The sequence below is a fragment of the Panthera pardus genome, unplaced genomic scaffold, assembly GCF_024362965.1.
Source record: "Panthera pardus isolate Hobbes unplaced genomic scaffold, ASM2436296v1 HiC_scaffold_11, whole genome shotgun sequence".
Taxonomy (NCBI): domain Eukaryota; kingdom Metazoa; phylum Chordata; class Mammalia; order Carnivora; family Felidae; genus Panthera; species Panthera pardus.
In genome coordinates, this window is record NW_026526666.1 from 99737748 (window position 1) to 99763788 (window position 26041).

At 48.2% G+C, this 26041-nt stretch overlaps 1 protein-coding gene across 4 annotated transcripts in view; it reads left to right on the forward strand.

Moving 5' to 3' along the window:
* CLSTN1 (calsyntenin 1) overlaps positions 1–26041 on the forward strand; it is an 88539-nt gene that overhangs the window by 38530 nt on the left and 23968 nt on the right. For 2 of the 4 annotated variants that reach the window (XM_053899009.1, XM_053899011.1), the window contains exons 2-7: positions 6895–7017; positions 19332–19361; positions 20560–20755; positions 22172–22380; positions 24000–24149; positions 24277–24462. In XM_053899009.1, coding sequence (XP_053754984.1) covers positions 6895–7017; positions 19332–19361; positions 20560–20755; positions 22172–22380; positions 24000–24149; positions 24277–24462 — 894 coding nt within the window. The remainder of the gene's footprint in view (positions 1–6894; positions 7018–19331; positions 19362–20559; positions 20756–22171; positions 22381–23999; positions 24150–24276; positions 24463–26041) is intronic. The other 2 variants (XM_053899010.1, XM_053899012.1) reach the window with 1 other exon arrangement.

Sequence of the window (26041 nt, forward strand, 5' to 3'; positions counted from 1 at the left end):
GTGGGGCCAGGTGACTAGTTCTGTTTCAGTGAGTTAGGAGCCATGTCTCCCCTCTTCGTGGAAGGTTAGGTCCCACAAGAAGACCCTCCCACGTGCCCACCCTTGCCCTCTGGCACAGGGCATGGCCACATTTGAGATGGTGGCTACTTGGCCACATTGGTCTCTGCTGACTCATAAAGTTCCCAAGACTGAGTGAGTCCCCTTTTATAGCTTTGTTTTTGTTTTTACCACATTGTATAACCCTTTAATTATAGCCACACCATTTTGGAATGTAGATGGTCATTGATATGTTTGTGTTCTCCGAGAGACTGGGACTTGATTCCCCAGAGCCCAGCGCCCAAGCGTGCGTAAGCAGTGTGCTTACATATAGTAGACATTCAGGAAAGATTTCTTGGAACAAACTCAAAGTCAGTGGGCTGTGAAGCTGAAAGGACCTTTGACACTAGGCTGGTTCGAAAGACCAGGGATAGTCTGATTTAAATGAGAATTTATGACTGAGGGCAGGGCTTCGGGGAGTCTGCGAGAACCTGTGCCTTTTTGTATTTTGATTTTGGAACTCTATGAATATTTTGCTTATTCTGAATGTCTTTCAGGAAAAGAAGAATCAGCTGGAGATTTTATACTTACATAGTTTAGGCCACTTTTCTGTGCAGACCATCTTTAACAAAGGGCCCGCTCCTTCGGGGAGGAAAGGGCTGGATTTTTTTCATCCAGGTCTGGTGGTTTGCAGCCTGTAATCCCAAGGACCAGACGCCACCTAGTGGCAGCATTCCTTAATTGCAGATTCTTTTGATGGCCCAAGCTTAAAAATTGAATCTGCAAACAAAACATAGCATCGTCTAGGATTTGCTGATGACGTGCTGGCAATCTCTTAGGACATTCAGCTGTTATTTATTATGTCCTTATTGGCCTAGTACGACCAGCCCAGGTTTCTAGAATGAGAAGGGGCACACATCAAGTGATCTTTTTGAAAGCAGTGTAATTCTCTTTATAGATGAAGAAAGCAATCAGAAGGGAGCTGTTTGGTGCTGGGTGGGTGTCAGGGCCACAGCACGCAGGCTTGGGAACCACCTCACCGGGGTGGGTGACTGGTGTGCCCTGGACAAGGGGTCAGCCCTCCTTGGCCCACAGAGCTGGGCTGTCCTAGGGAGGCGTACGTTTTATATTTAAACTTAGCCCTGGAGTTGGCCGTCGTATTGTTTTCATCTTGCTTTTTTAAATCGGTGGCAAGTTCTGGTGATTAAGATCTGCCACAGCCTCAAAAACCAGCCGTGTCCCCAGACCATAGGCGTGTCCCCCAGATGTGACCTACGTACGGAAGGTCGGCTGCCAGCCTTACTGTTCCAGGACTTCCGTTAAGACTGTGCCACTCAAAATTTAGTGGGCTTTTTAATGATCTAGAATGTGGTAAAGTGAATCAGGTAAAGGCTGTCAACATGGGTGACGTGTTCCTTTATCTGTGATTTTTTGGGGAAGATTGCAGAAATATCACTCACTTGTTTCTATAAATATTTGATAAGGCCAATTGAATGTGATGAAATATTAAAAATACCATTTATTAAATATTTAAAAGTTCAGTCCTTGGAACCGGCCGAATCTCTTCATTCTGCAGCCAGCTGAAAGGAGCAGTTTATAAATTGCGGATTACAAAATGAGGATCCTGGGACCGTAGCTGGACAATTCTTTTTGCCTCGAACCGTCAGCCATTTTCAGCCGCGGGCCTTTCCGCCAGGGCAGAAGTACATGCGTCGTTCTTCTGACCATCGCCGGTTTTATGCAGTTTGCTCCACCTGGCATTTCCACATTCCTTCTGGACTGAACACGCTCACTCGGCTTGAGTGTCAGCACTTTCATGGACTCACCCGTTGGAATAGTCTGCAGCTTTATTCGCTGTGCTTGTAACTTCATTAATACCACCTTAATATGAAAACAGGTGGAGTCAAATACCGCTGTGAAAGGTCCGTTGTCAATAGTAAGCTGAACTCACATCTTCTGTGTTTTAAAATGAGATCAGTGACAAACAGTGGAGGCTTTGCTCCGCTTCCTTCAAGACCCGCTGTTTCTCGGTATTAGACCTGGGACTCCAGGCACCCGTCCGCCTGTGTCCCGGGACAGGTTAACAGGGCACCTGGGGAGGACGGGCGTCTCAGCCACAGGGTAAACAGCCTGACGGCAGAGCAAGGTTATTTCGTGTGCCCAGTGGGACCCTCTCAGACCAGAGGCCGCAGCAAACTGGGGCCCGTGCCAGGCACGCCCCCAGGTACTCGCCACTGTCCCAGAGGGTATTTCCGAAGAAGGGCAGGTGCAGCCTACCCGTCTAATTCTCTTCTTTGCCAAATCTCCTGTCCCGGCAGCAGCTTTTGTGAGCGGAGGAGATCCTTTCCGAAGGCCCTTTAAATGTTGGGTCTTCATGATCTGGGTTTGATCTCCTGTCAGTCTCCCCGTAACCGAATCCCAGCCTACCTCTGCAGACAGATGCCGCAGTATTTCAGCGTGTTCCGTTCTTCCAGATTCTCTAGCCTCCTGGAATTGGAACACCCACCTGCCAGAAACAAAACACGAAAAGCACCTTCCCAGCGTTAAAACGCCAAGCCATGCCTGGTTTTCTGTTCTCGGCACCAAAACCATCTTCTCTAAGAATTTACAAACCAAACACTGGGTTGATTTGTACTGTACGTGAAATTGTTTATATACGCATCCATTTACCAAATAGTTCCCAAGTAAAGGCGCGGTGCTGGGTGCTGGGGGTTAACAGGGAACAAGGGGTCTCCCTCTCCCGGAATCCGTGTTTTTGTTCACATACGTGTTTAGGAGAAGTAACGGCAACACCTCAGTGGCATTTTACCGGGTGCCAGGCTCTGTCCTGAGCATTTCGCATGTGGCTGGTTTGATCACACAGCAGCCTATCAGGTGGGTACCAGTGCTGTACCCACTAGTACGGATGAGGAAACTGAGACCCGTGGGGGAAGCCAGGTAACCTGCCCCAGCGTCCCAGGCTGCACCCCCCGCCCTGCCCTCTGTCCAGCAGTGTGGCGACGAGTAGCAGAAGAAAAGGAGGAGAGTAAGTGGGGGGGCAGAGTGCTGGAGGAGGGAACGTTTAACAGAGACCTGAGGGGATGAGTCCCCTGAGACCCTGCCAGGGGACTCCAGAGGTCAGAGCGGTTTTTTATTTATTTATTTATTTATTTTTGAGGTTTATTTATTTTTGAGACAGAGACAGAGCAGGGGAGGGTCAGAGAGGGAGAGAGAGACACAGAATCCGAAACAGGCTCCAGGCTCTGAGCTGTCAGCACCGAGCCCGACGCGGGGCTTGAACTCACAGACTGTGAGATCATGACCTAAGCTGAAGTTGGATGCTTAACCGACTGAGCCACCCAGGCGCCCCTGGAGGTCAGAGTGGTTTTAATAACATCACGATGTTCCCTCCCTTCCTCCTCCTTCTCTCCCACTTGCACGGTGGGTGCTCTCTAGGGGCTGGGTGACATGTGACAGCGTGGCATACGGGTCGCGGTAGAAGTGAGGACCCAGCCGTCTTCTGTGAAGCCAGATGGTAGAAAGATTTGCAGAACTATAAAATGTTACCACTCTTTTAACTCTGTTTTCAAAAATAGTTGTTTTCATAAAAATGTTATTTATGTTAACATATAATAGGTTTGTTTTTAAAAATGAATCGATAAAATTTTTCTCTTTTTGAAAGCTTATTTTGAGAAAGTGCGAGTGGGGGAGGGGCAGAGAGAGCGAGAACCCCAAGTAGGCCCTGCACTGTCAGCACAGAGCCTGATACGGGGCTCGAACCAACAAGCTCTGGGATTGCGACCTGAGCCGAAGTCGGACGCTTAACTGACTCAGCCACCCAGACGCCCCAGTAATCAACTTTTTCTTGATTTTAATTTCCAGTGCAGTAAATGCCGATAGGGATCGAGAGGATAGATCCCACGTAAACAAAAGCTGCTTAGGGTCCTCAGTAACATTTGGTGTCAGTGGGCTCTGGGAGCAGAGGTGGAGAACCAGCCGCCGGTTTAGAAGCGTCCCTCTGGCTGCCGTGTGCAGAGCAGGTGCAGGAGGGTAAGGGTGAGGCTGGTCACTTGGATTCTGTAAATATCCGGGCGAGCAGCAGAGATGATGAGAAATGGCTCTGTCTACACTGATTTTGTATGTGTGTGTGTGTGTGTGTTTTTTCAGTTTATTTTTGAGAGAGAGAGAGTGGCCACACATGAGCATGGGAGGGGCAGGGAGAGGAGAGAGAGAGAGAGAGAGCGCGCGCACGAGCGAGAATCCCAAGCAGGCTCAGTGCTGTCAGTGTAGAGCCAGATGCGGGACTTGAACTCACGAACTGTTGAGATCCTGACGTGAGCTGAAATCAAGAGCCGGATGCCTGACCGACTGAGCCCCGCAGGCGCCCCTTGGGTGTGTGTTTTTGAAGACTGATAGCCACACACGTAAAACCTCCCATCGTAACCATTTCTAAGTGTCTGCCTCAGTAGTGTTAAGTGTCATTCCTCCTGTTGTGCGGCCAGTTCCCCTAACTGTTTTCAGGTCACAAAACAGACTCTGTACCCATTAAACGGCAACTGCCACGGGTCTGGATTCCTTTGAAAGCGAAGACACGGGGTTTGCGCCTGGTTTGGATACGGCGTGTGTAAACGTCTGGTAAACGCATCCTTAATGAGCGCGATGGGAGGTAGCTTCTTTCTCCTTCTCCGCCTGCTTGTTCGGGATGGGATACGTGACCGCTCCCCGAAAACTCCACGTCAGAGTGAAGGCAGGGGAAGCCCAGGTGCTTCCGATCGCCCCAGTCTCCTGACGTCACGCAATGGCCATCACACGACAGCCAAGAAGTACTATCACATCGCGGTTAAACGTCGAGTTTTGGTTTCAGGTCCCTCTGAAGATGGACTTACACGGAGGAAAAGAACTCCGTAGGGGTGGTTCACTGAACACACAGGCACCGCCTACTTGGGAGTAAAGTGTCCTAGCATTCCTCGTACTTACATGGGCTGAGTTGGGGCGCTCCATGGTGAATCCATTCACTGAGGGTATAATGTGGGCACGCGTGACGGGGAAGTAAAAAGAAATGCCCAGAACGTGCGGGGGGAAACAGGGATTCAGAGAGGGACCAGGGCCCCCAGGGAGAAGGTCTCACACAGGCCCCCTGGGAGCCCCGCCCCAGGCAGAACAGATGGATGGGAATTCCACTCCGATTTCGTCCGGGGAGCTGACGGCCAGGATGGCAGTTCTTACCCTTAGAACGAAAGTAGCCGCTCTAGTGCCCAACCGAGGAGCAAAGACGTCACTCCTCCGGTGATGTGCCCGGCTTTGTGGATGGTGAGGATGTCCCTGGTGCACAGATGAGGAAATTGGCAGTACGAGGTCAGTTTGGTGCTCAAGGTCATGCAGCGAATCATAGAGGGGAGCTGGACTCTGAGCCCAAGTCAGCCGGACCTCAAAGTGGCTTACTTGTTGGGGGCGCCTGGGTGGCTCAGTCGGTTAAGCATCCGACTTCAGCTCGGGTCACGATCCCACGGTCCCTGAGTTCGAACCCCACGTCGGGCTCTGTGCTGACAGCTCAGAGCCTGGAGCCTGCTTCCAGTTCTGTGTCTCCCTCTCTCTGTGCCCCTCCCCCACTCATGCTCTGTCTCTCTCAAAAATTAAAACATTAAAAAAAAAGTGACATATTTGTAAACACTGTTTCCAGTCAAGTTTTTCAGAGGTTTTGCATTTAGTTTTATTTATGCTCTGTAATTTTATTTTCATAAATCTTGTCTTTTATGTTTTTGTTTGTAATGTTAATTTTATTTATTTATTCTTTTAATTAAAAAAATTTTTTTTAATAGTTATTTATTTTTGAGACAGAGAGAGACAGAGAATGAACAGGGGAGGGGCAGAGAGAGAGGGAGACACAGAATCTGCTACAGGCTCTAGGCTCTGAGCCGTCAGCACAGAGCCTGACGCGGGGCTCGAACTCACGGACCGTGAGATCATGACCTGAGCCGAAGTCGGACGCTTAACCGACTGAGCCACCCAGGCGCCCCTGTAATGTTAATTTTAAATAAATAATCTTATATTACTATTGCTATAAAGAAATGATAGTATATCTTTCTTTGTAACTTTCCTGTGACAGGCTGATAACAGAAGTAGATTGTGTGTAATAGTTATCAGTCTTTTTTCTTTTTATTTCTAGAGCAATTTATTTTGTTTTTTTAAAGTTTATTTTGACAGAGAGAGAGAGAGACACACACACAGAGCATGAGTGGGGGAGGGGCAGAGAGAGAGGGCGACACAGAATCCCAAACAGGCTCCAGGCTCGGAGCTGTCAGCACAGAGCCCGACGCGGGGCTCGAACCACGAACCATGAGATCATGACCATAGCTGAAGTCGGACGCTCAACCGACTGAGCCTCCCAGGCGCCCCTAGAGCAATTTCTTTCTTTCTTTTTTTTTTTTTTTAACGTTTATTTATTTTTGAGACAGAGAGAGACAGAGCATGAACAGGGGAGGGGCAGAGAGAGAGGGAGACACAGAATCCGAAGCAGCACCAGGCTCTGAGCGGTCAGCACAGAGCCCGACGCGGGGCTCGAACTCACGGACCGTGAGATCATGACCTGAGCCGAAGTCAGACGCTCAACCGACGGAGCCACCCAGGCGCCCCTAGAGCAATTTATTTCTTACTTCTGGTTGCTTCAGTTTCTACCTCACTGACTCTGGAATTCACAGTTTGACCCCTTCAGCGTCTTGATACGAAACTTTGCAACAACAGATACAAGTGTTGCCTTCCAGGCTAGTGAGAGGTTTAATTATTTTAGTAATAGACGTATGTCTTTAAAAGCAGTTGAGTTTAAAGTAATAATTCTGACCTGGTCTATTTCCTTTCTTCTTCTTCTCTTTCTAAACCCAGTTAACAAGCACAAGCCGTGGCTCGAGCCCACCTATCACGGCATCGTCACAGAAAACGACAACGCGGTGCTCCTCGACCCTCCGCTGATCGCCCTGGATAAAGACGCACCTCTGCGGTTCGCAGGTACGAACGTGGCTTTTCTCTCCCCGAAAGTCCCGACCGGATGCGAAGCATCTCACACACCCCACTCGGACCGTTTCTGAGCCTCCCTGAAAATGTCTTGATAGCTAAGAGGTGTTTGTGGCTCCTGCGTGCTGCATTTTCTCCTTTTAATTCTAATAGTTGGGGCAGCTGGAAAAAAAGCCTGTACTTCTTGGAAAGCAAAACGTTCATTGCCTCCTCGTATAATTCCTGGGTGTGACCGGAAACGGGAACACCTAGGCCAGTGCACCTCACACTAGTGTGCGCACTGAGCACCTGAGGATTGGGTTAAAAATGCGGATTCGGGTCCGCCTGAATCTCTGTAACACTGAGTGTCATCTGTACTTCCTAAAAGCCCGTAATTCCTGGCATCACACACACAAAAATGCGGATTTGGCTACAGTGGGTCTGGGGGGCACCTGAGAATCTGCCTTTCCGACCTGGGGCCGCTAGTGCTGCTGGGTCGTGAGCGGCAAGGACCTAGATAAACTGCGCCCTGGGCTGTCCTTGCATTGCTTGGATTGGGGGGACCGGCAGAGGCTAAGCTGAAAAGTTGGAGCCGTGTTCATAGGAGAATCTTTTTGGCTCAGGTTTTACTTGCAGTAAATTTTTAATTTGAGTCGCCTCGTAAGATTGTAACCTGGGTGTTCATAAGAGATCTCTAGGATTGCTTTGGAGGTTGTCTGCTTTGTAGCATTAAATAGCACTTTCCAAGTCAGAATGCTCTTGCTTTGACGCAGTGACCTTAGTAGCTTCCTTAGCTGGTGGAAGAAAGTGTTACTTCACCCTCTCTCTGCCTCAGGATCGAAACTGACGTTGCGATGTTAATTTTTAAAGACTAGTGTTTGCCTGATACTTCTGCAGAACACGGTTTCTCACATGAAAGAGGGCGTTTGTTCTCTTTGCCTACGGACAGATAAGGAAAATTCAATTAACTCGTGCACATTCTCTCATACGTTAATTTTTCTGTGGTAAATTGAGGGAAATGAATGTGAGGTCATTTCTGAAGAGCTTTTTTTTTTTTTTTTTTTTTTTTATACCCGGGCTCCACACCCAACATGGGGCTTGAACTCACGACCCTGGGATCAAGAGTCGGATGCTCTACCGACTGAGCCATCCAGGTGCCCTCTGAAGAGCTATTTTTAAAAAGAATTTGTTCTTCATTCGGTTCGAGTGCCGTGTCCCATTTTCAGGGACGTAACCTGAGGCCAGTTGGTTTTACTTGTTTATTGGTTTTTCCAGAGAAACCCAGTGGACGGACAGGACTCCGAGGAAGCACACGCAGTGTTTGTCCACGGAGGTGGTTGGTTTCGTCTGCTCCTAGATTTAAGACCATGTTAGCATCGCATATCGCTTTCCCCGGAACCGCCTGGGTTTGGGGGTGTCTGTGTGTAAACACGTATACACAGGCGACCCACGTGTGCTACGAAGTTAGTATGCACGGTGCCTCCTTGGGGGTGTGACGTTTAGTGCTGTGTGAATAACCTTATCGGATGCCCTAGCTTATGCTTTTGAGTGGACTTACCCGCTTCTGACATTTCATAAATGTTGAGAGGATTGCAGCCCGGAGTGCTAGATTCACCCCCTTAGGCCTCGCAGTGAAGTACCAGCCGTTCACCCGTTGTGTCCAGAGCACCCTCCTGCCGTGTTACTGATAACAGGGAACTTTTCTAAAGCCTTTGCAGGGGCGCCCCGCTGGCTCGGTCGGTTAAGTGCCCGACTTCGGCTCAGGTCATGATCTCACGGTTCGTGGGTTCGAGCCCCGCGTCGGGCTCCGTGCTGACAGCTCGGAGCCTGGAGCTGCTTCAGATTCTGTGTCTCCCTCTCTCTCTGCCCCTCCCCAGCTAGTGCTCTGTGTGTGTGTGTGTGTGTGTGTGTGTGTGTGTGTCTCTCTCTCTCAAAAATAAACATAAAAAATAATAATAATAAATAAATAAAGCCTTTGCGATGTTCCAGGCACTGTTCTAAGTGCTCTACAAATTTCTGTTTAATCTGCAACAAGCTTAGGAGGTAAGAATGCTTCCTGCCATCCCTGTTTTGTTTATTGATTTATTCTTAAGTCAATACGTTTTTATATTTAAGGAATTTTACATGTGATTCCTTCCACTGCCGATCAGCTTAGTTCCTCTGAAGTCAGAATCATAATCTTCAAAATAGCCCTTTTAAAAAGAACTTTTGCTCGGTCCACAGTTGTCACCGTCTGCCCACGGTTTGTCCGGTCGGGCTCCTTTGATCTCCGCTTGAAGATGGGGATCTTCAAACATCCCCCCACATTTTGGGTCAGAGTAGATGGATCTTGCCTTGTTCTCAGTTTCAGACACCCTCTTAACACGAAGACGTTCAGACCATGTTCACCCCTGGACTCTCACCCCCTAGACTTGTACAGATTTTGGGGATGTTCCAGTACATTTAAGTGCAGACATTGTATTCTCCGGTGAAAAACCTGAGAAAAGAAGGCATCTTTGTTTCATGCCAGCATTAAAATTAGAATACTAATTCAGTGTAGCTGAGATTTCCCTTATGTCCCCTGCCTTCGGTGATTCTGCAGTCCCGGAGCCACCCTTCGCGTTCGTCGGGCACCCCCACCATCACTGTACCTGTTTTCGGTACCTTGTTCCTTCTCCCCTGTAGCAACTGCACAGTGAGTTCTGGCTTGCAAGAGAGGACTTGCTTTGTGCTCTTGCACAAGTCGTCGTCAACAAACAGAACAAAAGCAAACGCAGGTGCTGACTGCCATCCTCGTTTTCAGGAGAAAACAGACACAGAGCGGTGACCTTATCTGTCAGCGCGTGTGAGAGGCAGGGTTCTGAGCCCGGCAAGTGGCTCTTTGCTGCAAGGAGGCCCTGGGAGGCACCGCAGGATGCTGCAAGGGAAGCAGGAAGTGAAATAGACCTTGAGTACTAACTTTGAAGGAAAAAGTCCTGTTAATAAAATGCCATTTATTTTTTTCTTTCTCATTTGATTTAATGCTGTTGTATCATTTATCAAAACCTAATGTATTATCATGAATGAAATAATACTTATAAAGTTTTATGTTTTTACAGGATTCCCAGCTGTTTTTTATTGATGTGCAAAAGTTACATATTGAGATTTTAAAAAACTATAAAGAGAAGCAAGGTAGAGTCAAGTCATAGTGCTAATTGGATTGCATTTGCCATAGTTAGGTAAATCAGTTCTTTCCTTCTGGAGATTTTCATGGGGAAGCAGTTATTCTTATATTCTTTTTTAAAAAATATAGTCCACATATTAAAAAGCAGCCCTTTTAAAGTATACAGTTCCCAGGGGTTTAGTATATTCACAGGAGTGTGCGACCATCAACCACTATTTAAAATAATTTTTTTAATGTTTATTTATTTTTGAGAAAGAGAGAGAGAGACAGAGCTCGAGCAGGGGAGGGGCAGAGAGAGAGGGAGACACAGAATCTGAAGCAGGCTCCAGGCTCCGAACTGTCAGCACAGAGCCCAACATGGGGCTTGAACCCACGAACCGTGAGATCATGATCTGAGCCGAAGTTGGATGATTAACTGACTAAGTCACCCAGGCACCCCGACCACTATTTAATTCCAGAACATTTTCCTCACCCCGAAAAGAAACCCTTGCACCTAGTGGCAGCTACTCCCCACCTCCCCACCCTCTTGGCAACCACTAATCTAGTTTGTGTCTGTGGATTTGCCTATTCTGGATTTTTTTGTGCCTAGTGTCTTTCACTTAGCATGGTGGTCTGAAGCTTCACCCGTGCTTCAGGAATAGCACGCATCCGGCCTTTGTTCCTTTTTATTGCCAAATAGTATTCCATCGTAAGGACAGACCACATTTCCCACTTATACGTTCGTCAGCCGATGCACATTAGGACGGTTCCCACTCTCTGGACATCACGAATCTTGCTGCTCTGAGCATTAGCGCGCCAGTTTTTGCGTGGATGTAGGTCTTCCTTGCGCTTGGGTGTGCACCCGGGCGTGGAGTCTCTACTCCCACTAGAGCGTGGCCCTTGTCCCTCTGCCCCAGGGTGAGCAGCTGTGCCTCCTCGGTTGCCCTGGTACCTGTCCAGCCGCAGCACGCGACACTGCCCCCATGAGGCCGGAGCGGACAGATGCATCAGGAACAGACCCGGCTGGCCCGGACTTGAGTCCTGCCTTTGCCACTCCTGACTGGATGGCCTTGGGCAAATTACTCACCGTCTCTGTGTCTCAGTTTGATCGTCTGTAAAACAAGGATAGCAGTGTCACGTACCTCATGGGATGCTGGGATTATTAGCCTATTTATTGATGAATGTGAAAAGCTTGAAACGATGCCCGGTACATAGTAAGTGCTCCATACATACAGTGTTTGCTGCCATTGTTATTAGTAATAGAATCTTAAAAAAATACATTTGTGTTTAACATTCTGTGAGAGATATGTTTGCGTTTTTCTGTGATAGTCTTCATAGTGTTCTATTTTCCCACTAACTTTCTTAGGTAGTCTTTTGGGTAAGGCAGAGGCCAGATCTGGAGGCCTATTTCGATCTTAGATTGATTTTGGTAATGACATTGAATTTGATTTACCCCCATGAGGGTGCTGGGGGGGGTGGCGGTGGCATCCAACACTTGCTGAGCTCTTAACAGTGTGGCGGAGCCTGTTTTGAGGGGTCTGCGTGGGTTACTTCTTCGGATTCTTCTCAACGGTCCCCTACAGGAGGCACTCTGGCTGCTCCCGGCTTCCCTGATGAGGCAGGGGAGGACGGAGCGTGTCCGTCAGCGGCGTGGCAGCCTTGTTCTTCATTTAATCCCCACCCCCCGGGCCAGCATGGGGGGTGGGGTGGTTGTGCCCCACAGAATCCGTAGGAGGCACGAACGGCTTTGCCCACGGTGGCACAGCTCGTAAGCGACAGGGCTGCCTTCCAGCCAGACGGTCTCACTCCAGTGTGGATTCACACGTTCACCGTGTGCGCTTCCCTGACGTTACCTTGGAAACTCTGGAGACGTCCCGGTTCACAGTCGTGTCCCGTCACGGGATGTGAGTGTGAGTAACAAAACCACCAGGGGTAACTCGTCAAAGCCCCCAAATAAATACATGTGTAACATCGGAAGCTTAGTCTCTAGAGTGCGTTGTCAACTGTCACCAATCAGGCGTTCGTGTTGAACGATGACAGCGTCTGTCTAGCCAGATTGTTTTCATGGGGGAAATCAAGAGGCTAAAGTCTCGGTACTTGGCAGCTATTTTAGGAAATTAAGATGAGTCAGGTCCTTACTCACCCCTTTTCCTTAATCTGCTAATATCCTGAGTAGATGTGGGTATGAAAATATATTGTGTAGTTGATACATTTGTTGTATATATACACACAAATATACATACGTTGTGTATTTGATATATTTGAGTTAAGAGCCCATACCGTGTAGGCCCTGGTGCTGCTGTTTTGACCGTCCTCTCGCCTCACTGCCTGTATGACAAGCCCAGGCTTCCCTCTCCGCCCCTGCCCCTTGTTTTCAGGCCCTTCCCTGTACAAGCCGGTTCCATGTCAGCATTTTTTCCTGCCTTCCCAGACGGAGTTCGGGTAACCTATAAGATGAAACAATTATGATACGAAGAGAATCCGAAAGAAGTTTCAGGGCAAGAATGGGAACTTTATCTTCGTTGATATTTAATTAGAACCAACACAGATCTGTGATTCTTTTCTCTGTATTCTGTGCAGTTCGTGTGACTCATGTGTCCTGATGAGGCCTGTGGGGTTGACTGCGGCACATGACCACCCACTTTAGCTTTTTTAACATGTGCAACTAGGCAGACGTTTTTGCTGCAGTCAGTTGGATGTATTCAGTTAAGCCAAATGAAATCACCATTTTTGTATATTGAAAATAGCAAATATTTGAAAAAATGGAGTGCCAGAAATCTCATGTGGTTCAGCCCAAAATTAGGCAGTACTCCATGGAGTTAGCGGTTTTTCTTTAGTGTCTTATTTATTTTTGAAAGAGTGCAAGTGGGGGAGGAGCAGAGAGAAGGGGGGCAGAGGGTCCGAAGCAGGCTCTGTGCTGACAGCAGCTAGCTTGACGTGGGGATTGAACTCACGAACCGTGAGATCATGACCTGAGCCGAAGTTGGACGTTCAACCGACTGAGCCACCCAGGTGCCCCCGTTGAGTTAATGGTTTTAAGTATCTGGACATTAGGACAGAAACTCCATGTTAAGTTATGGACTAGAGTGAATTCATTCTGGATGCCTCCAGGAGAGGTTTGGAATAGTAATCAGTAAATGTTAGGTAGCCGTGCCAGATCTCCTAGAGAATATAAAAAAGCATAAAAGTGCGTTCTTGTTCCCAAAGCAGCCAGTAATCTAGATGAGAAAGCAGAACCAGCATTGACAAAGAGTTAAGTCAACGCTGAGATACCCAGCGAGAGAGGCAACACCCAGTCTGGACTGGCGTCCTAAAAAGGCAACAGGAGGTTGGTTAAAGAGGATACAGAAGTAAGCGGGCGTTAGGGTGGGTAGAGCTTATGAACACGGGGCAGGTAGGGGGAAAACAGGAGCAAGGCTGGGAACCAGAGGGGCTTCCAAAGGGAGGGATGAATAGTCAGTGGGCGGGGTGAGCGCCCGGCACAGGAGCGGAGGATTGAAGTCCGCTTGGGGCCACGAGATCTCTGCTGCCAGGCTGAGTAGACGGGATGTGCTGCGCATGTGGGTTTACACCATGTCCGATCGCCCAGGCCGTGCGTCCAGTGCAGGTGTCCTCGTGGCTGAGTCTGTGCCTCCAGGAGAGCCTGAGAAATCTGTAACCAGACAGCGAGGTTCGGAAGCCACGGACAGGCCCGTCTCTCAAGTGTAGACTACGGCCTGCCTGCGTTGGAACCATCAGATGGCACTCGTTAAAAATGCAGATTATTGGGCTCCACCCCAGAGCTGCTACTGAGTCAGAGTTTCTGGGGCTGGAGCTTGACAAACCACATTTTTAACAAGCTCCTCAGGCTGTTCTTGGCACGCTGACATTTGAGAGCCTTACTGTAGCCAGTGAGGAGCCGCCAGGGCGGTGTCCTCGGGTTGTGCAGGGTGACCCTTGGGGGTGTGGTGGTTGTTGCTCAGCGGCACGTTTAAGGCGTCTTGGAAAACTGCTCTGATCTGAGCAACATGTGAGCTTGTGCCAGAAATTAGCCTGGACCAGTAAGCAAAGAAGTCAGAAGTCACTGAAAATCAGGGTCAGCCTGGGAGCTGGGCTGCAGCTGGGAGCATGGGCACCAGGGCCGCATAGAGAGAAGTGGGTTAGGGACAAGAGTGGGATTAGCAGGGACATCGTGGTGGACGCTTGCTGCTCAGCACATGCGAGCATACATGTGCTCAGCTTCTTAACGACCCCTGACCTCTTTCCCACCGAGTCCAGGTTGGTGGATCCACAGTCCATGACCCCGACTTTGCCAGCCAAGCGCATACAAGCCCAGGCTGGGCCGACCAGATGCTTCCCTCTTGGACGAGAACACTGAGCAGAGGGTCCAAGACACTAACGCCGTTTGCTGTCGTATCCCAGCCACCCAGGCTGTTTTGCTCTGGGAGTCCTGTCTCTGTCCCCGCCTTGCTTCTGGCTGTTTCCAAGTCCTTTTCCCTGGCGTTCAGTCAATTCCACGAGCTGCTGCTGATGGCTTTTCACCGGAGTCCCCTTTCTCTTGGAACCCTAACTGTCCGAGCCGGCACTAGTGACTTACATAAGGAGTGTATATGAGGGCAGGGTTCCCTGGGATCTGGGAGACTGTAGGATAGGCTAGAGACACCCTTCCAGTGTCGCGCGTAGCGCAGGGCCATACTCCAGTTTGGAAGAAGATGTGGAGAGAAGGCAGGGCCAGCCTGAAACCGAGGTTTCTCAAAGGGAAAGGGAGGGCTACCACTGTGAGCCAGGAACCCTGGACATGACTTTGGACATTGAGAAGTCAAATGTATACTTTCTTGGGTTTATCTGTCATTCTGTTTTTATGGTTTGCTTTAAAAAAAAAAAAAAAGTGCTTCAGTAAACTTTTGACTATTTCGCATGCTCTTGGGGAATGACAGGGAAGAGAGGTCTGTGTATTCAGAGGCCAGCACACCTGAAGACGTCATCGGGAATGCTGGTGGGGCCCTGCGTACAAGAAGAGAGCAGGGTTTCTGCGGGCTTACCTGGCAGAGCAGTGGTAGTAGGTGGTCTGAATTGGGTGGGAAGGGGCAGGGCAGGAAGAAGAGAGTGGGAGACGTGACTTTGAGAGGTCCTTCCTCGCAAAGGCTGAGGGAAGGCTGAGTCCAGGGGAGAAGCCCTGGGAACACAGAGGGGCAGAGTCACCGGGGTGTGATGCCATGGGACACGTGTAATACACGTAGGTAGCTGTCATGTGTATGTAACTAATAGGGCTGTAGGTACAAGGTCGGAGGAAAGAGGGAAGAATGGGTTATGACAACTTGAAACATCAGCTCCTAAAAGAATGGGGACAGAAAGTAACAACCTGGTCCCTGGCTGGGGAGAGGAAGATCTTAAACTGAGTGTAGTTGGATACTATGAAAATACCTCAGGAATTGTTAATTTTGTTGGCTGAGCCACGTTGCTGTAGTTCTGTTGACGAAAGTCTGTCTAGTGAACATTGTATGCATTGAAGTCTGGCCTTAAAATATTCCAGCGAAGGGCGCCTGGGTGGCTCAGTCAGTGAAGCATCTGACTTCGGCTCAGGTCACGATCTCACGGTTCACGGGTTCAAACCCCGCGTCGGGCTCTGTGCTGACAGCTCGGAGCCTGGAGCCTGCTTCGGATGCTGTGTCTCCCCCTCTCTCTCTGCCCCTCCCCGGCTCGTGCTGTGTCTCGAAAATAAATAAACATTAAAAAAATGTTTTCAAATACTCAAGCAAAGAAACAAGCAGGGAGTTGGTGAGAATACGTGGAGCAGACCTCTGGGCCTTAGTTCCTTAACTGGTGCCAGCAGCCAAAACCCAGGGAGCTACCCCAGACCCCTCCCTCTGTCCGGCTGGTTTCCAGGCCCTGCCGGTCCTGAAAATCCCCACGTTTCCTCCTGAGACTGCCTGCGTTCAGCCCTTACCACACGTCGTCCGAAAGACGGCAGTATTTTCCTTTGTTTACTTGCCCCTCACCTTGCTGCCCTCGGGCCTGTCTCCCTCACTGAAACCGAGGTTGTGGGTGGAAGAAAGAGGGGGGCCCGCCAAGCGGGTATACCGCCAGGTCTGCAGGTGACAGCGTGGCAGGCCTTCAACGTGCAGCGTCACACGGTGGAGAAAGCCCATGTCCGCCCGAGTGTGAGGCCCGTGCTGCCCTCTGGCCACATGGTTTTTCAAGTCATTCTAGGCAGAAGGGCCCAGCCTGCCAGCAATTTAATAAGCACCCGTGGACTTGAGGCGCCACGTACTTTTGGTATAGCCCGTTGTTCCAGTAGCTTCGTTAATACTCCAGACAGGCACGGATTTGTAGAAAGGACAAGTGCACACTTTTGTTGTGCTCATTATAAATAGATCCAGTCTTGCAGAGAGCAGCCCAGACACAGTGAGTTTCGAAACAACGTATATTCTTTTACTGGATATTCCTACCTTTGAGGTGCGATTCTGTAACAAATCGTAATACCGATGCATGTTCACAGCCGAAGCTCGGATTCCCACTCCCCCCATCCGGCCCTTCTCTTCCATGTTGGCCGAAGGCAATTTATTAATCCTTGGGGTTCTCGCTCATAATCCCACAGTATTGTCCGTACTTGCAAAACACACCCTGCATCTGACTGTTTCTCACCACCCTGCACACCCCTGGTTCTGGCTTCAGCTTCTCGTGCCTGTGTTACTCCAGTAACCATTTTTGCCATATAGATACACATATCTTTTTCTTAAAGATTTTATTTTTAACTAATCTCTACACCCAACATGGGGCTTGAACTTGCAACGCCGAGATCAAAAGCCCATGCTCTGCTAACCGAGCCAGCCAGCACGGCCCCTTTGCCTGCTTACATTTGGTTTATTTTCACCATGGCAGCCAGTTGGGTTCTTTAAAATATAAACCGTATTGATTTTTTTCTCTGCATGAAACTTTCCAGTCATTCCTTCTCACTTGGAGGACAGACTTCACTTCTTGTAGCAGCCGCTATGGCTTCACATTACTCATCTTCGTCTGGCTTCACCTTCTCTCCCCTTCACTCAGCCACTGCAGTAGTGCCTAAGCCAGGCCAGGCCCAGGCCTGCCTCAGGGCCTTTGCACTTGCTGTCCCCTTTGTTTGAAATTCTTCCCTAGATAAGCATGTGGCTTGCTTCCTTAGCTCCCTCTGGTTTCTACTCAGACATTATCAGCGAAACCTCCCCCGGACAACTGAAGTATAAAATTAAAACACCCCAGGGGCTCCTGGGTGGCTCAGTGGGTTAAGCTCAGGTCATGATCTCACAGTTCGTGGGTTTGAGCCCCACGTCAAGCTCTGTGCTGACAGCTCGGGGCCTGGAGCCTGCTTCGGATTCTGTGTCTCCCTCTCTCTCTATCCCTCCCCAAGTAGTGCTCTGTCTCTCAAAAATAAATAAATGTAAAAAAAAAATTTTTTTTAAGAAAATTAAAACACCCCATCAGCTTCCTACTCTCTGAGTTCTCCTCCCTCCTCCCAGCCTCGAAGGAGAGATTTAGGGAGTGTACATCTTTTGGCAAACAGTTCCACTTCTCATGATAATCTCATGATCAGAAACAGTCCCAAGGACATTGCTTGAATGAGTGTCTTTATACTTTGATTAAGCAGTGCAGTATGTAGGGAGCCTTATCCAAGTCAGATACCTCATCCTGGGGTCTTAAATCTGCACTAACCTGTGCAGCGGGCTTTGTCGGGAAGGCACCCTCAAGTCAGTCAGTTATGCCAACTCAGATTATGCGGATCTGGATCACCAGTTTCTCTCTCTCTCTCTCAATGTTTGTTTATTTATTTTGAAAGAGCGCATGCATACAAGTGAGAGCGAGTGGGAGAGGGTCACAGAGAGAGAGAATCCCAAGCAGGCTCTTTGCTGTTAGCATGGAGCCCGATGTGGGGCTCAAACCCACAAACTATGAGGCCATGACGTGAGCTGAACGAAATCAGGAGTCGGATGCCTAACCGACTGAGCCACCCACGTGCCCCGAGAAACTGATTTTTTTTAATATTATTCAATTTTAATATGAATTTAAATTTAATTTTAACCCACGCGCCTAGTGGCTCCTGTTTTGGGCAGCACAAGACCCACAGCGACAGCAGGAAGCGTGGTTAGAAATCTCTACCACAGAAAGTTCAGTAGCAGGAAACTGGAATTACGGTATAGTCACAGGATGGAAAATAATTACAGTAAGAGCAAACATTTATTTGTTGGGTGCTTTCTTTAAGCCAGGCGGTGTCTCAAGCACTTGACCTGCCAGAACTCCTTGGATTCTTGCTGAACATAGTGGAAAGAAATACACTATAGCCTTCCGCCAACAGGGGTGAATGAATCCTAGATGCACAAGGCTGAGGGGAAAAGCAAGTCCCAAAAGTTGCCTACCATGTGATAGCATTTTTCAAACCTTAAAAACAAGCAAAATGAAACACTGTTCATGGGTATACAGATACTTGGTAAGAATTCAGGGTACGATGCTTTTTGTGGAGAGAAGGTGCCCCAGTGAGCCGGCTCTGTCCCCTCCTGACCTCCTGGCCTCTGCACGTTGTCACAACTCGTCTGCAGCCGCCCTGGGGTGAGCAGGCACCACTTGTGTGGACTTGTTAGGACAGCGTTTTCACTAGAAGCCGTGATCATTGCGGCGTCACCAAAGCTAGCAATGAATCTGGTTTCAGTTCGCGGTGAAGCACGTGTTCGGTTACAAGAGGGGGTGGCTTACGTTAGTTGCCTTGGTCGGGTTCCTTAAGCCCTTGTTATTTAGCCAAACCCTTTGCTCCAAATGTTTTTTTTTTGTTTCCTCTTGTCTCATGCTGAGTTGAGCGTTACCAGAATCGAGCCGCAAGAACTTAGTTTGAAAATGAAAAATCCGAAAATTGTAAAATAACAAATATGTTTACTTATGAACCGTTATCGTGAAAGTGTTGGTTAGAAGAAAAGCCCAAACGACACCTGAGGGCGTTACGAATCAATCTTTATAGCAGATTTCATCTATAGGTCGGTGTAATTTCAAAATTACATAGTGGTTTGTGGTAAGTTGCGTTCAGAAACATTCTGCTGCCGAGGGTCCGGTTTTGCTGTTGGGAGTCTACGAGTGGCCCGGAGCTGATGGTTGAATTTATGTCAAGCTTTTCTGTGTAATATGTGCATCTTTGACTTTTTTCCTTATTGTTCCGTCTTTATTCTTTCCTGCATTACTGACATGGGTTTATCTTTTCTCCCTTTAGAGAGTTTTGAGGTGACAGTCACCAAAGAAGGTGATAAAGGGTTCTTTCTATCCCTCCTATGAATATTAACCCACTAACTTTGTTTATAAAATTGGGAATCAGCCCTTAAACAGAAGAAACTGTCATGCTCTTTTACCCTGATTTATTCTCCTACTTTGTTTCTATTTTTAAATATATTGATGGAAATTGTATGTAACCAAACCCTTGGTCAGAAATATCTAGAAATCAGACATCCATTTGAACTGTACGGATAATACTGTACATTTGTTTCTTAATTGAACTTACGAGATTCACTTTGTAACCATTTTCTAGGAGTTGTAATTTTGGAAGAGTGCAGCCTTATTTTTACATGAAATACATTTTTTTTTTGAACATATACGTATACATCAAAAGACTTAATGTTCTCCCACCGGCAAGAATGGACACCTAGATTTCACCCCTCATTAAGCTTGTGAGCCAACTTCCAGGTGCTGATGTCCTGATGTCCCCAGGCAGGCTTGTTTCGCAGGTCTGATAGGCTAGCTTTGGAAACCAAGGCAAGTCTAGCAAATCCCTCCCTGTGATGGAACCGATCTTCATAGTAAACCATAGCTGTTGAAATGGATGCCTGAAAAGTTGGTATTTCTACCTTTCTCATTTAGTAGTTTGTTTTGATTCCCTAATTTTAGCCAGGCTCATTGCACAGGAAGACTTGTTTCTTTTGACTTTTTTTTTTTTTTTTTTGACAGAATTTCTGTAATTACGGTGCTGAACCTTTTATGTTACCCTCCTTCCTCTCTCAACACTTAACTGCATTTTAGCCTTCTCTCTGGTCCAAATCAAAATCGCTGCCCGGCTGTCCCCAGTAGCTGGGGACAGTTGCTCTGCGTTACCAGGCCGTGGCTGTTTGCTAATGAGACTACTTTTACCCTGGAGCCATCTTAAGTACTCCTGTGAAATGCCTGTCTATATTTTCTCTTTCTCTCTTTTGTATTCCTGCATGAATGGATGCAAAGTTAAGCAAGTTGCTTGGAAAGCGAGAACATGCTTCTTTTTACTAAAGCCCCAGAACTTATCCCTATCCAAGCACAGTGCCCTTGCTTTGTCCACAGACCCTCTAAACCCCTGGCTGCCGAACTGTTGTCATTTCTTTTCGGGGGGGGGGGGGGGGGGAGGTATGGGAAGGGGGAGGGGAGCACGCAGACTCCGGGGGGCAGAAATTCTAACGTGCGCTGCTTTGACTCCCTAGGTGAGATTTGTGGATTTAAAATTCATGGGCAGAATGTCCCCTTTGATGCAGTGGTAGTGGATAAGTCCACTGGCGAGGGAATAATTCGCTCAAAAGAGAAACTGGACTGTGAACTGCAGAAAGACTACACATTCACCATCCAGGCCTATGACTGCGGCCAGGGGCCGGATGGCGCCAACGCGAAAAAGTCTCATAAGTAAGTAAGCTGACCAGAGAGAGCGCGTGCGAAGAAAGCAGTACTGACCCTTGCTTTCTTTCTGTGTCCCCGAGACTTTCTGTGTTCTTAGAGATGAGGCAGAAGGTATTTCTGGCTCTCCGCTGAAATTGTAAGCTCCTTGAGGATAGGAATCCTGTCTGTTTACCCTGCAGCATTAGTTGTCGAATAAGCAAATGAATGGGCAGTTTTATCCCACCCAGCACTCTAATGACAGAAACTAGAGCTCTGCACTGAAAATCGGGAAAGCCCATTTTTTCCTCCAGGAGGATATTTTGTTGTTAGGTTTCTTTTTCCCGCAAATTCAAAGGGCAGAGCATTCGTTCATGCTGGTGGGAGCGGGCTGACTTTGACGCCCCATCCTGGACGTGTTCATATCCATATCCTTTGAGAACTGCTCGTGGAACAGACAGGACTCTGAACTAGACCTGGGTTTAGAATTCCAGTCTTTTCTCCGCCACTTTCTGTCCCTTCGGCATGGGGCAAGTTTTCGTCTTGTTGAGTCTCGGTTTCTACTTGGCTCCTGGGCTAGGGAGAGAGGGGCACGCTGCCATGAGACCCATCGTGAGGGTCAGGAGGATGCGCGGCGTTGGGTGTGGAGGGTCTTGGTGCACACTGGGGGTGCTGAGTGCCAGAGAACTACTCCTCATCCTTTTCACACCGTGCGATATTACTGTTGTCCTTGAAAAAGCCTTCTGTGGGTCAGAGATCCTGTCTGAGTCAGAAACACGCCCGGATCAGTAGCCCTGAGACTGACCCTTTCCTCTCTTTGTAGCCAAGTCTGTGGTGCCTTAGTTTTCTCATGCCCAAGACGGGGAGGTGGAAGGGCAGCACGGGGTCGGCCAGGGAGGGAGCACTGAGGTCGCTTGGAGGACCTTCGTTTGTTGGATCAGTTAGTGGGTCATGGGCAACAGTGGGCTGCGAGCCGTCTCCATTCCCTAGAAGCAGGACGGGATTGGTTTCCATGCTCCTGATCAGACTCCCCATCCACGTTTCCCATCTTCTATCTATGTCTTACTCCTTCTTCCTTTGGGTCTAATTTTGTCTGATCTAGTTTATCTCCCTTCTGCATGCCCTGTCCCGTATTGTTAAGAAAACCCCAAGTCTCCAAGTCTCTTATTTTACTGCCTTTTTTTTTTTTTTTTTTTTTTTTTTTTTTTTTTTTACCAGCCATTTTACTCCTAGGACCTGGAAGAATCAACTTAAATTCCTATTTTAACTTTCTGAAGTCCTCTTCATGCTAAAATAACAACAGTGACTAGTGTAATTTTTTTCTCCATCATACAAACTTCATGAAGTAAGATATTAGCAAAAGGAAACATAAAAACGGGGCAGAACTGGTGTACTTTGGGTTAAAAAAACAAACCGAACACACAGCTTTTTTTCTTCTTCTTCCAGAGCAACTGTCCATATCCAGGTGAACGATGTGAACGAATATGCACCTGTGTTCAAGGAGAAGTCCTACAAAGCGACCGTCATCGAGGGGAAGCAGTATGACAGCATCCTGAGGGTGGAGGCCGTGGACGCCGACTGCTCCCCCCAGTTCAGCCAGATATGCAGCTATGAAGTCGTCACTCCAGACGTGCCGTTTGCTATCGACAAAGATGGTGAGTCAGAGGAACAGGCCTTCCTCGCCAAGGTGACGGTCCATTGGCAGTTCCGCACGGCGGCGAAACTCAGATTGGAGACCGGCTTCATCCATCCCTTCAGGATGCTGTAGCAAAGTACCGTGAGCTGGGGGCTCAAACAGTCAACAGTTCGCACTGTTCCGGAGGCCGGGAGACCGGGATCAAGGTGCTGGCAGATTCAGTGTCTGCTGAGGACCCGAGTCCCGGTTCCCAGGTGGCCATCTTCTCTCTGCGTCCTCACAGAGCGGGGAGAGAGCCCTCTGGGATCCCGGTATGGGGGCCCCACACTCACGACTTCATCTAACCCTAAGTTCCTCCCCTAGGCACCACCTCCTAATATCACATTGGGGGTTGTCAGCATTCAGATTTGGAGGGGACAAGTATTCATTCCGTAGCAGAGACCGAATGGTGTGTGAGTTTCAGATAAATATTTTTTCACTCTGTCCCCTGAAAGCCTTTTTGTTGGCACCTGAAGTCACGGGTTCTTTTTTTGGGCGCCCTATTTTTCCTTCTTCCGCCAAGGTCTAATAAAAAACCCCCCACCTAACATGTTTTTAATCTGTACTTTCTCACTTCTCTATCAAAGTGCATCTGAAAAGACTGACCTTTAGTTGGTCTGTCTTCTGCTCTCCATTAGATTTGGATCTTCTGTCTCATCTTGAAGACGAAGGTTTCTGCCTTACTGCCAGGTGCTCCAGTCCTTTGTAATTGAGCAGAATGAACTCATGCTGGAGCTCAGCTTTTTTTTTTTTATTAGGTTATGGCCTCTTGATGGTGATGCAGTGTCTCTGTTGTTAATGCACAGTCCAGAATCTTTGATGAAATTATGGACATTGCAAACACTTTGCAGACGTCTGTACCCATACTCAGAAGCAGGCTTCTGTTCTAGCAGGTGGGGGTAGGGAATCTTTCTCTCTTCCTGTCTCTGTGACACACACACACACACACACACACACACACACACACACACACACACACACACAGTAAGTCTTTGAGCAAGAAATATTTAATGCAGCTTCATCTAGTATTTAGTATTTGAAGTACTGGAATTACTTTTCTTTATTCTCTCATACGTTAAATACTTAATCTTAAAGCGCATATAAAACCAAAGAAGAAAAACTATAAGAATAAATGGAGGTCGAATTGTGTAGATTCATTCCTTCTGTTTTAACAGCCCTTAAAGATGGATTTAGTGTGCGTTCAAGCGCAGGAAAGCAAGACCGAGCATTAATTATCTCGAGCGTCAGGTTGATTTCCGTGTCCGTGTTTATAACACTTAGAACACATGTACTTTGTTTTTTGTGCTTTTATTTAAAAAAAATATTTTAATGTTTATTTATTTTTGAGAGAGAGAGAGACAGACTGTGACTGGGGAAGGGGCAGAGAGAGAGGGAGACACAGAATCGCAAGCAGGCTCCAGGCTCTGAGCTTTCGGCACAGAGCCCGATGCGGGGCTCGAACTCACAAACCGTGAGATCGTGACCTGAGCCAAAGTCGGATGCTTAACTGACTGAGCCACCCAGGTGCCCCAGAGCAGGTGTGCTTTGTGTTTCAGCACAACTTTGCCTTCTCACTGTTGTTTGTTTCCCCTCTGGAAGGTTACATAAAAAACACAGAGAAGCTAAACTATGGGAAAGAACACCAGTACAAGCTGACCATCACTGCCTACGATTGCGGGAAGAGAAGGGCAGCGGAAGATGTCTTGGTGAAGGTCAGCGTCAAGCCCACCTGCACCCCCGGGTGGCAAGGTGAGCTTCATTCTCCTTTCTGCTCTCACACCTGTTCTGACACGTCGCATACCAGAGGGCCCTAAAGTGTGAGTCTTCCTCCTTCCTTCCCTCCTTCCCTCCTTCCCGGGTTTGTGGACCCACACAGGATGGAACAAGAGGATCGAATATGAGCCTGGCACGGGCTCTTTGGCCCTCTTCCCAAATGTCCACCTGGAGACGTGCGACGAACCCGTGGCCTCAGTGCAGGCGACGGTGGAGCTGGAGACCGGCCACATCGGGAAAGGCTGTGACCGTGACACCTACTCCGAGCAGTCTCTTCACCGGCTGTGCGGTAAGGGGGCCTGGTGGTCTTCGGTGAGGGCGAGAGACACCCTTTCAGGTGGAAGAGAGTTATGTGGGGGCGGGGGCGGGGGTGGGGGGGTTGTCTATAACCCTGAACCGGAACAGACTCTGACTTTCTGACACGGCTGTTACTGCCTTGGCTAATTGTCATGCTGGATGGGCTTCAGGAGGTACATAAACCCCTTACAGCCTGTTCAGAATGTTACATGCGTGTGCATTTTAGGAGCCGGTGATGCGAGGAAAGTGTTTCTCTAACGTACGTTGAGGATAATCAAAAGAGAGGGATTATGTAAGTAGAGTGAGTTTGAAATGAGATGTTTATCTAAGGACTGAAGAAAAAAATACAGATAAAGCAATAGCTTTTGGCAAACGAGAAGTAGAAAGCCGAAACTACGGACGCTCACGTCTAATTCTGAGTCTCAGCAGATTGTTTACCACAGACATTATGTGAAATCCAGAGACCCCGTGGTTACGAATCCCATCGAAGCCTTGCCCTCCGTCTTCACCAATAGTTGTGGGTATTTTTCTGGTTTATCTGAATGAGGTAGAGGTGAGGTATGGATGCGTGTCGTGGAAAATGCCGAGGAAGAGTGTGCCGCTTGGCCAGCAGCGAAACCCCCGTAACTGAAATGAGCTGTCCGTGCTCAGAGGGTATTTTGTGCCTCAGGAGCTACTTGGCGTCAGCTCTGCGGGCGGCGTTTTCCCATGTCCCCGTCTTTCCACCGGCCTGATACAGCCTGTAGGATCGAGCAGCTAGATTTCTTACATAACTGGAATATGCAAAACGAAAGAGTTTATCCTCTGCTGGCTTATCCTAATGGTTAATATTCTCCGTGTTGCCTGACTCTGGGTCCACATAGTCACGTACTGAAATCTACATGGAAGGTGAGAGGTCTGGGACATATTTTAAACTACGTACATTTAAGTGTAACGTTTAAAATTTATTTTCTCTCTCTAGTGCCATGATTTTTTATGGCATTAAGTGAACATTTTCTCAGCAGAACAGTTTACAGTTAGGGAGGAAGAATGGAAAGAATTTCCCCCATGAGTGCTTCCTGCACACTCTGCATTTCTGTATGTTTCCTTCATTCAGTGTGCCCATCAGGCCCACCAAGGAGGTGGTGTTGACCTCATTTTTACTGAGGAATTCAGTTGGGAGAGGAGGGGGAGAAGTTCTCACTTTTAGGAAGAAAGGGGCAGGCACTGGCATTTGACCGAGGTCGTATGTGAGGTCATGCTGCTCCTAGGAACAGAGGACCAGGTGATGGGGAGAGCTCCCAAAGTCTTCTTCCGTGGGCACATTTAAAAGAAAAATGAGCTTGGCAGTGTGTAACAATAGCTGCAGATTTTTTTCATGTTCCTTGGTTCACTGATTCCATTTCTAGGAATTGATGCTAAGGGAATAATCGTGGATCACACGGAGGTCCTCGTGAAGGCAGGGTTTGTCATAGAAAAGAGTGGGGACAGTCTCAGTGTTTGCCAAGGAGATCAGTTAAATAAGTCACACTGTATCGGTGCAGTGAAATGCTCAGACATTTAAAAATGTGCTATAGGAAAATACTAATGAG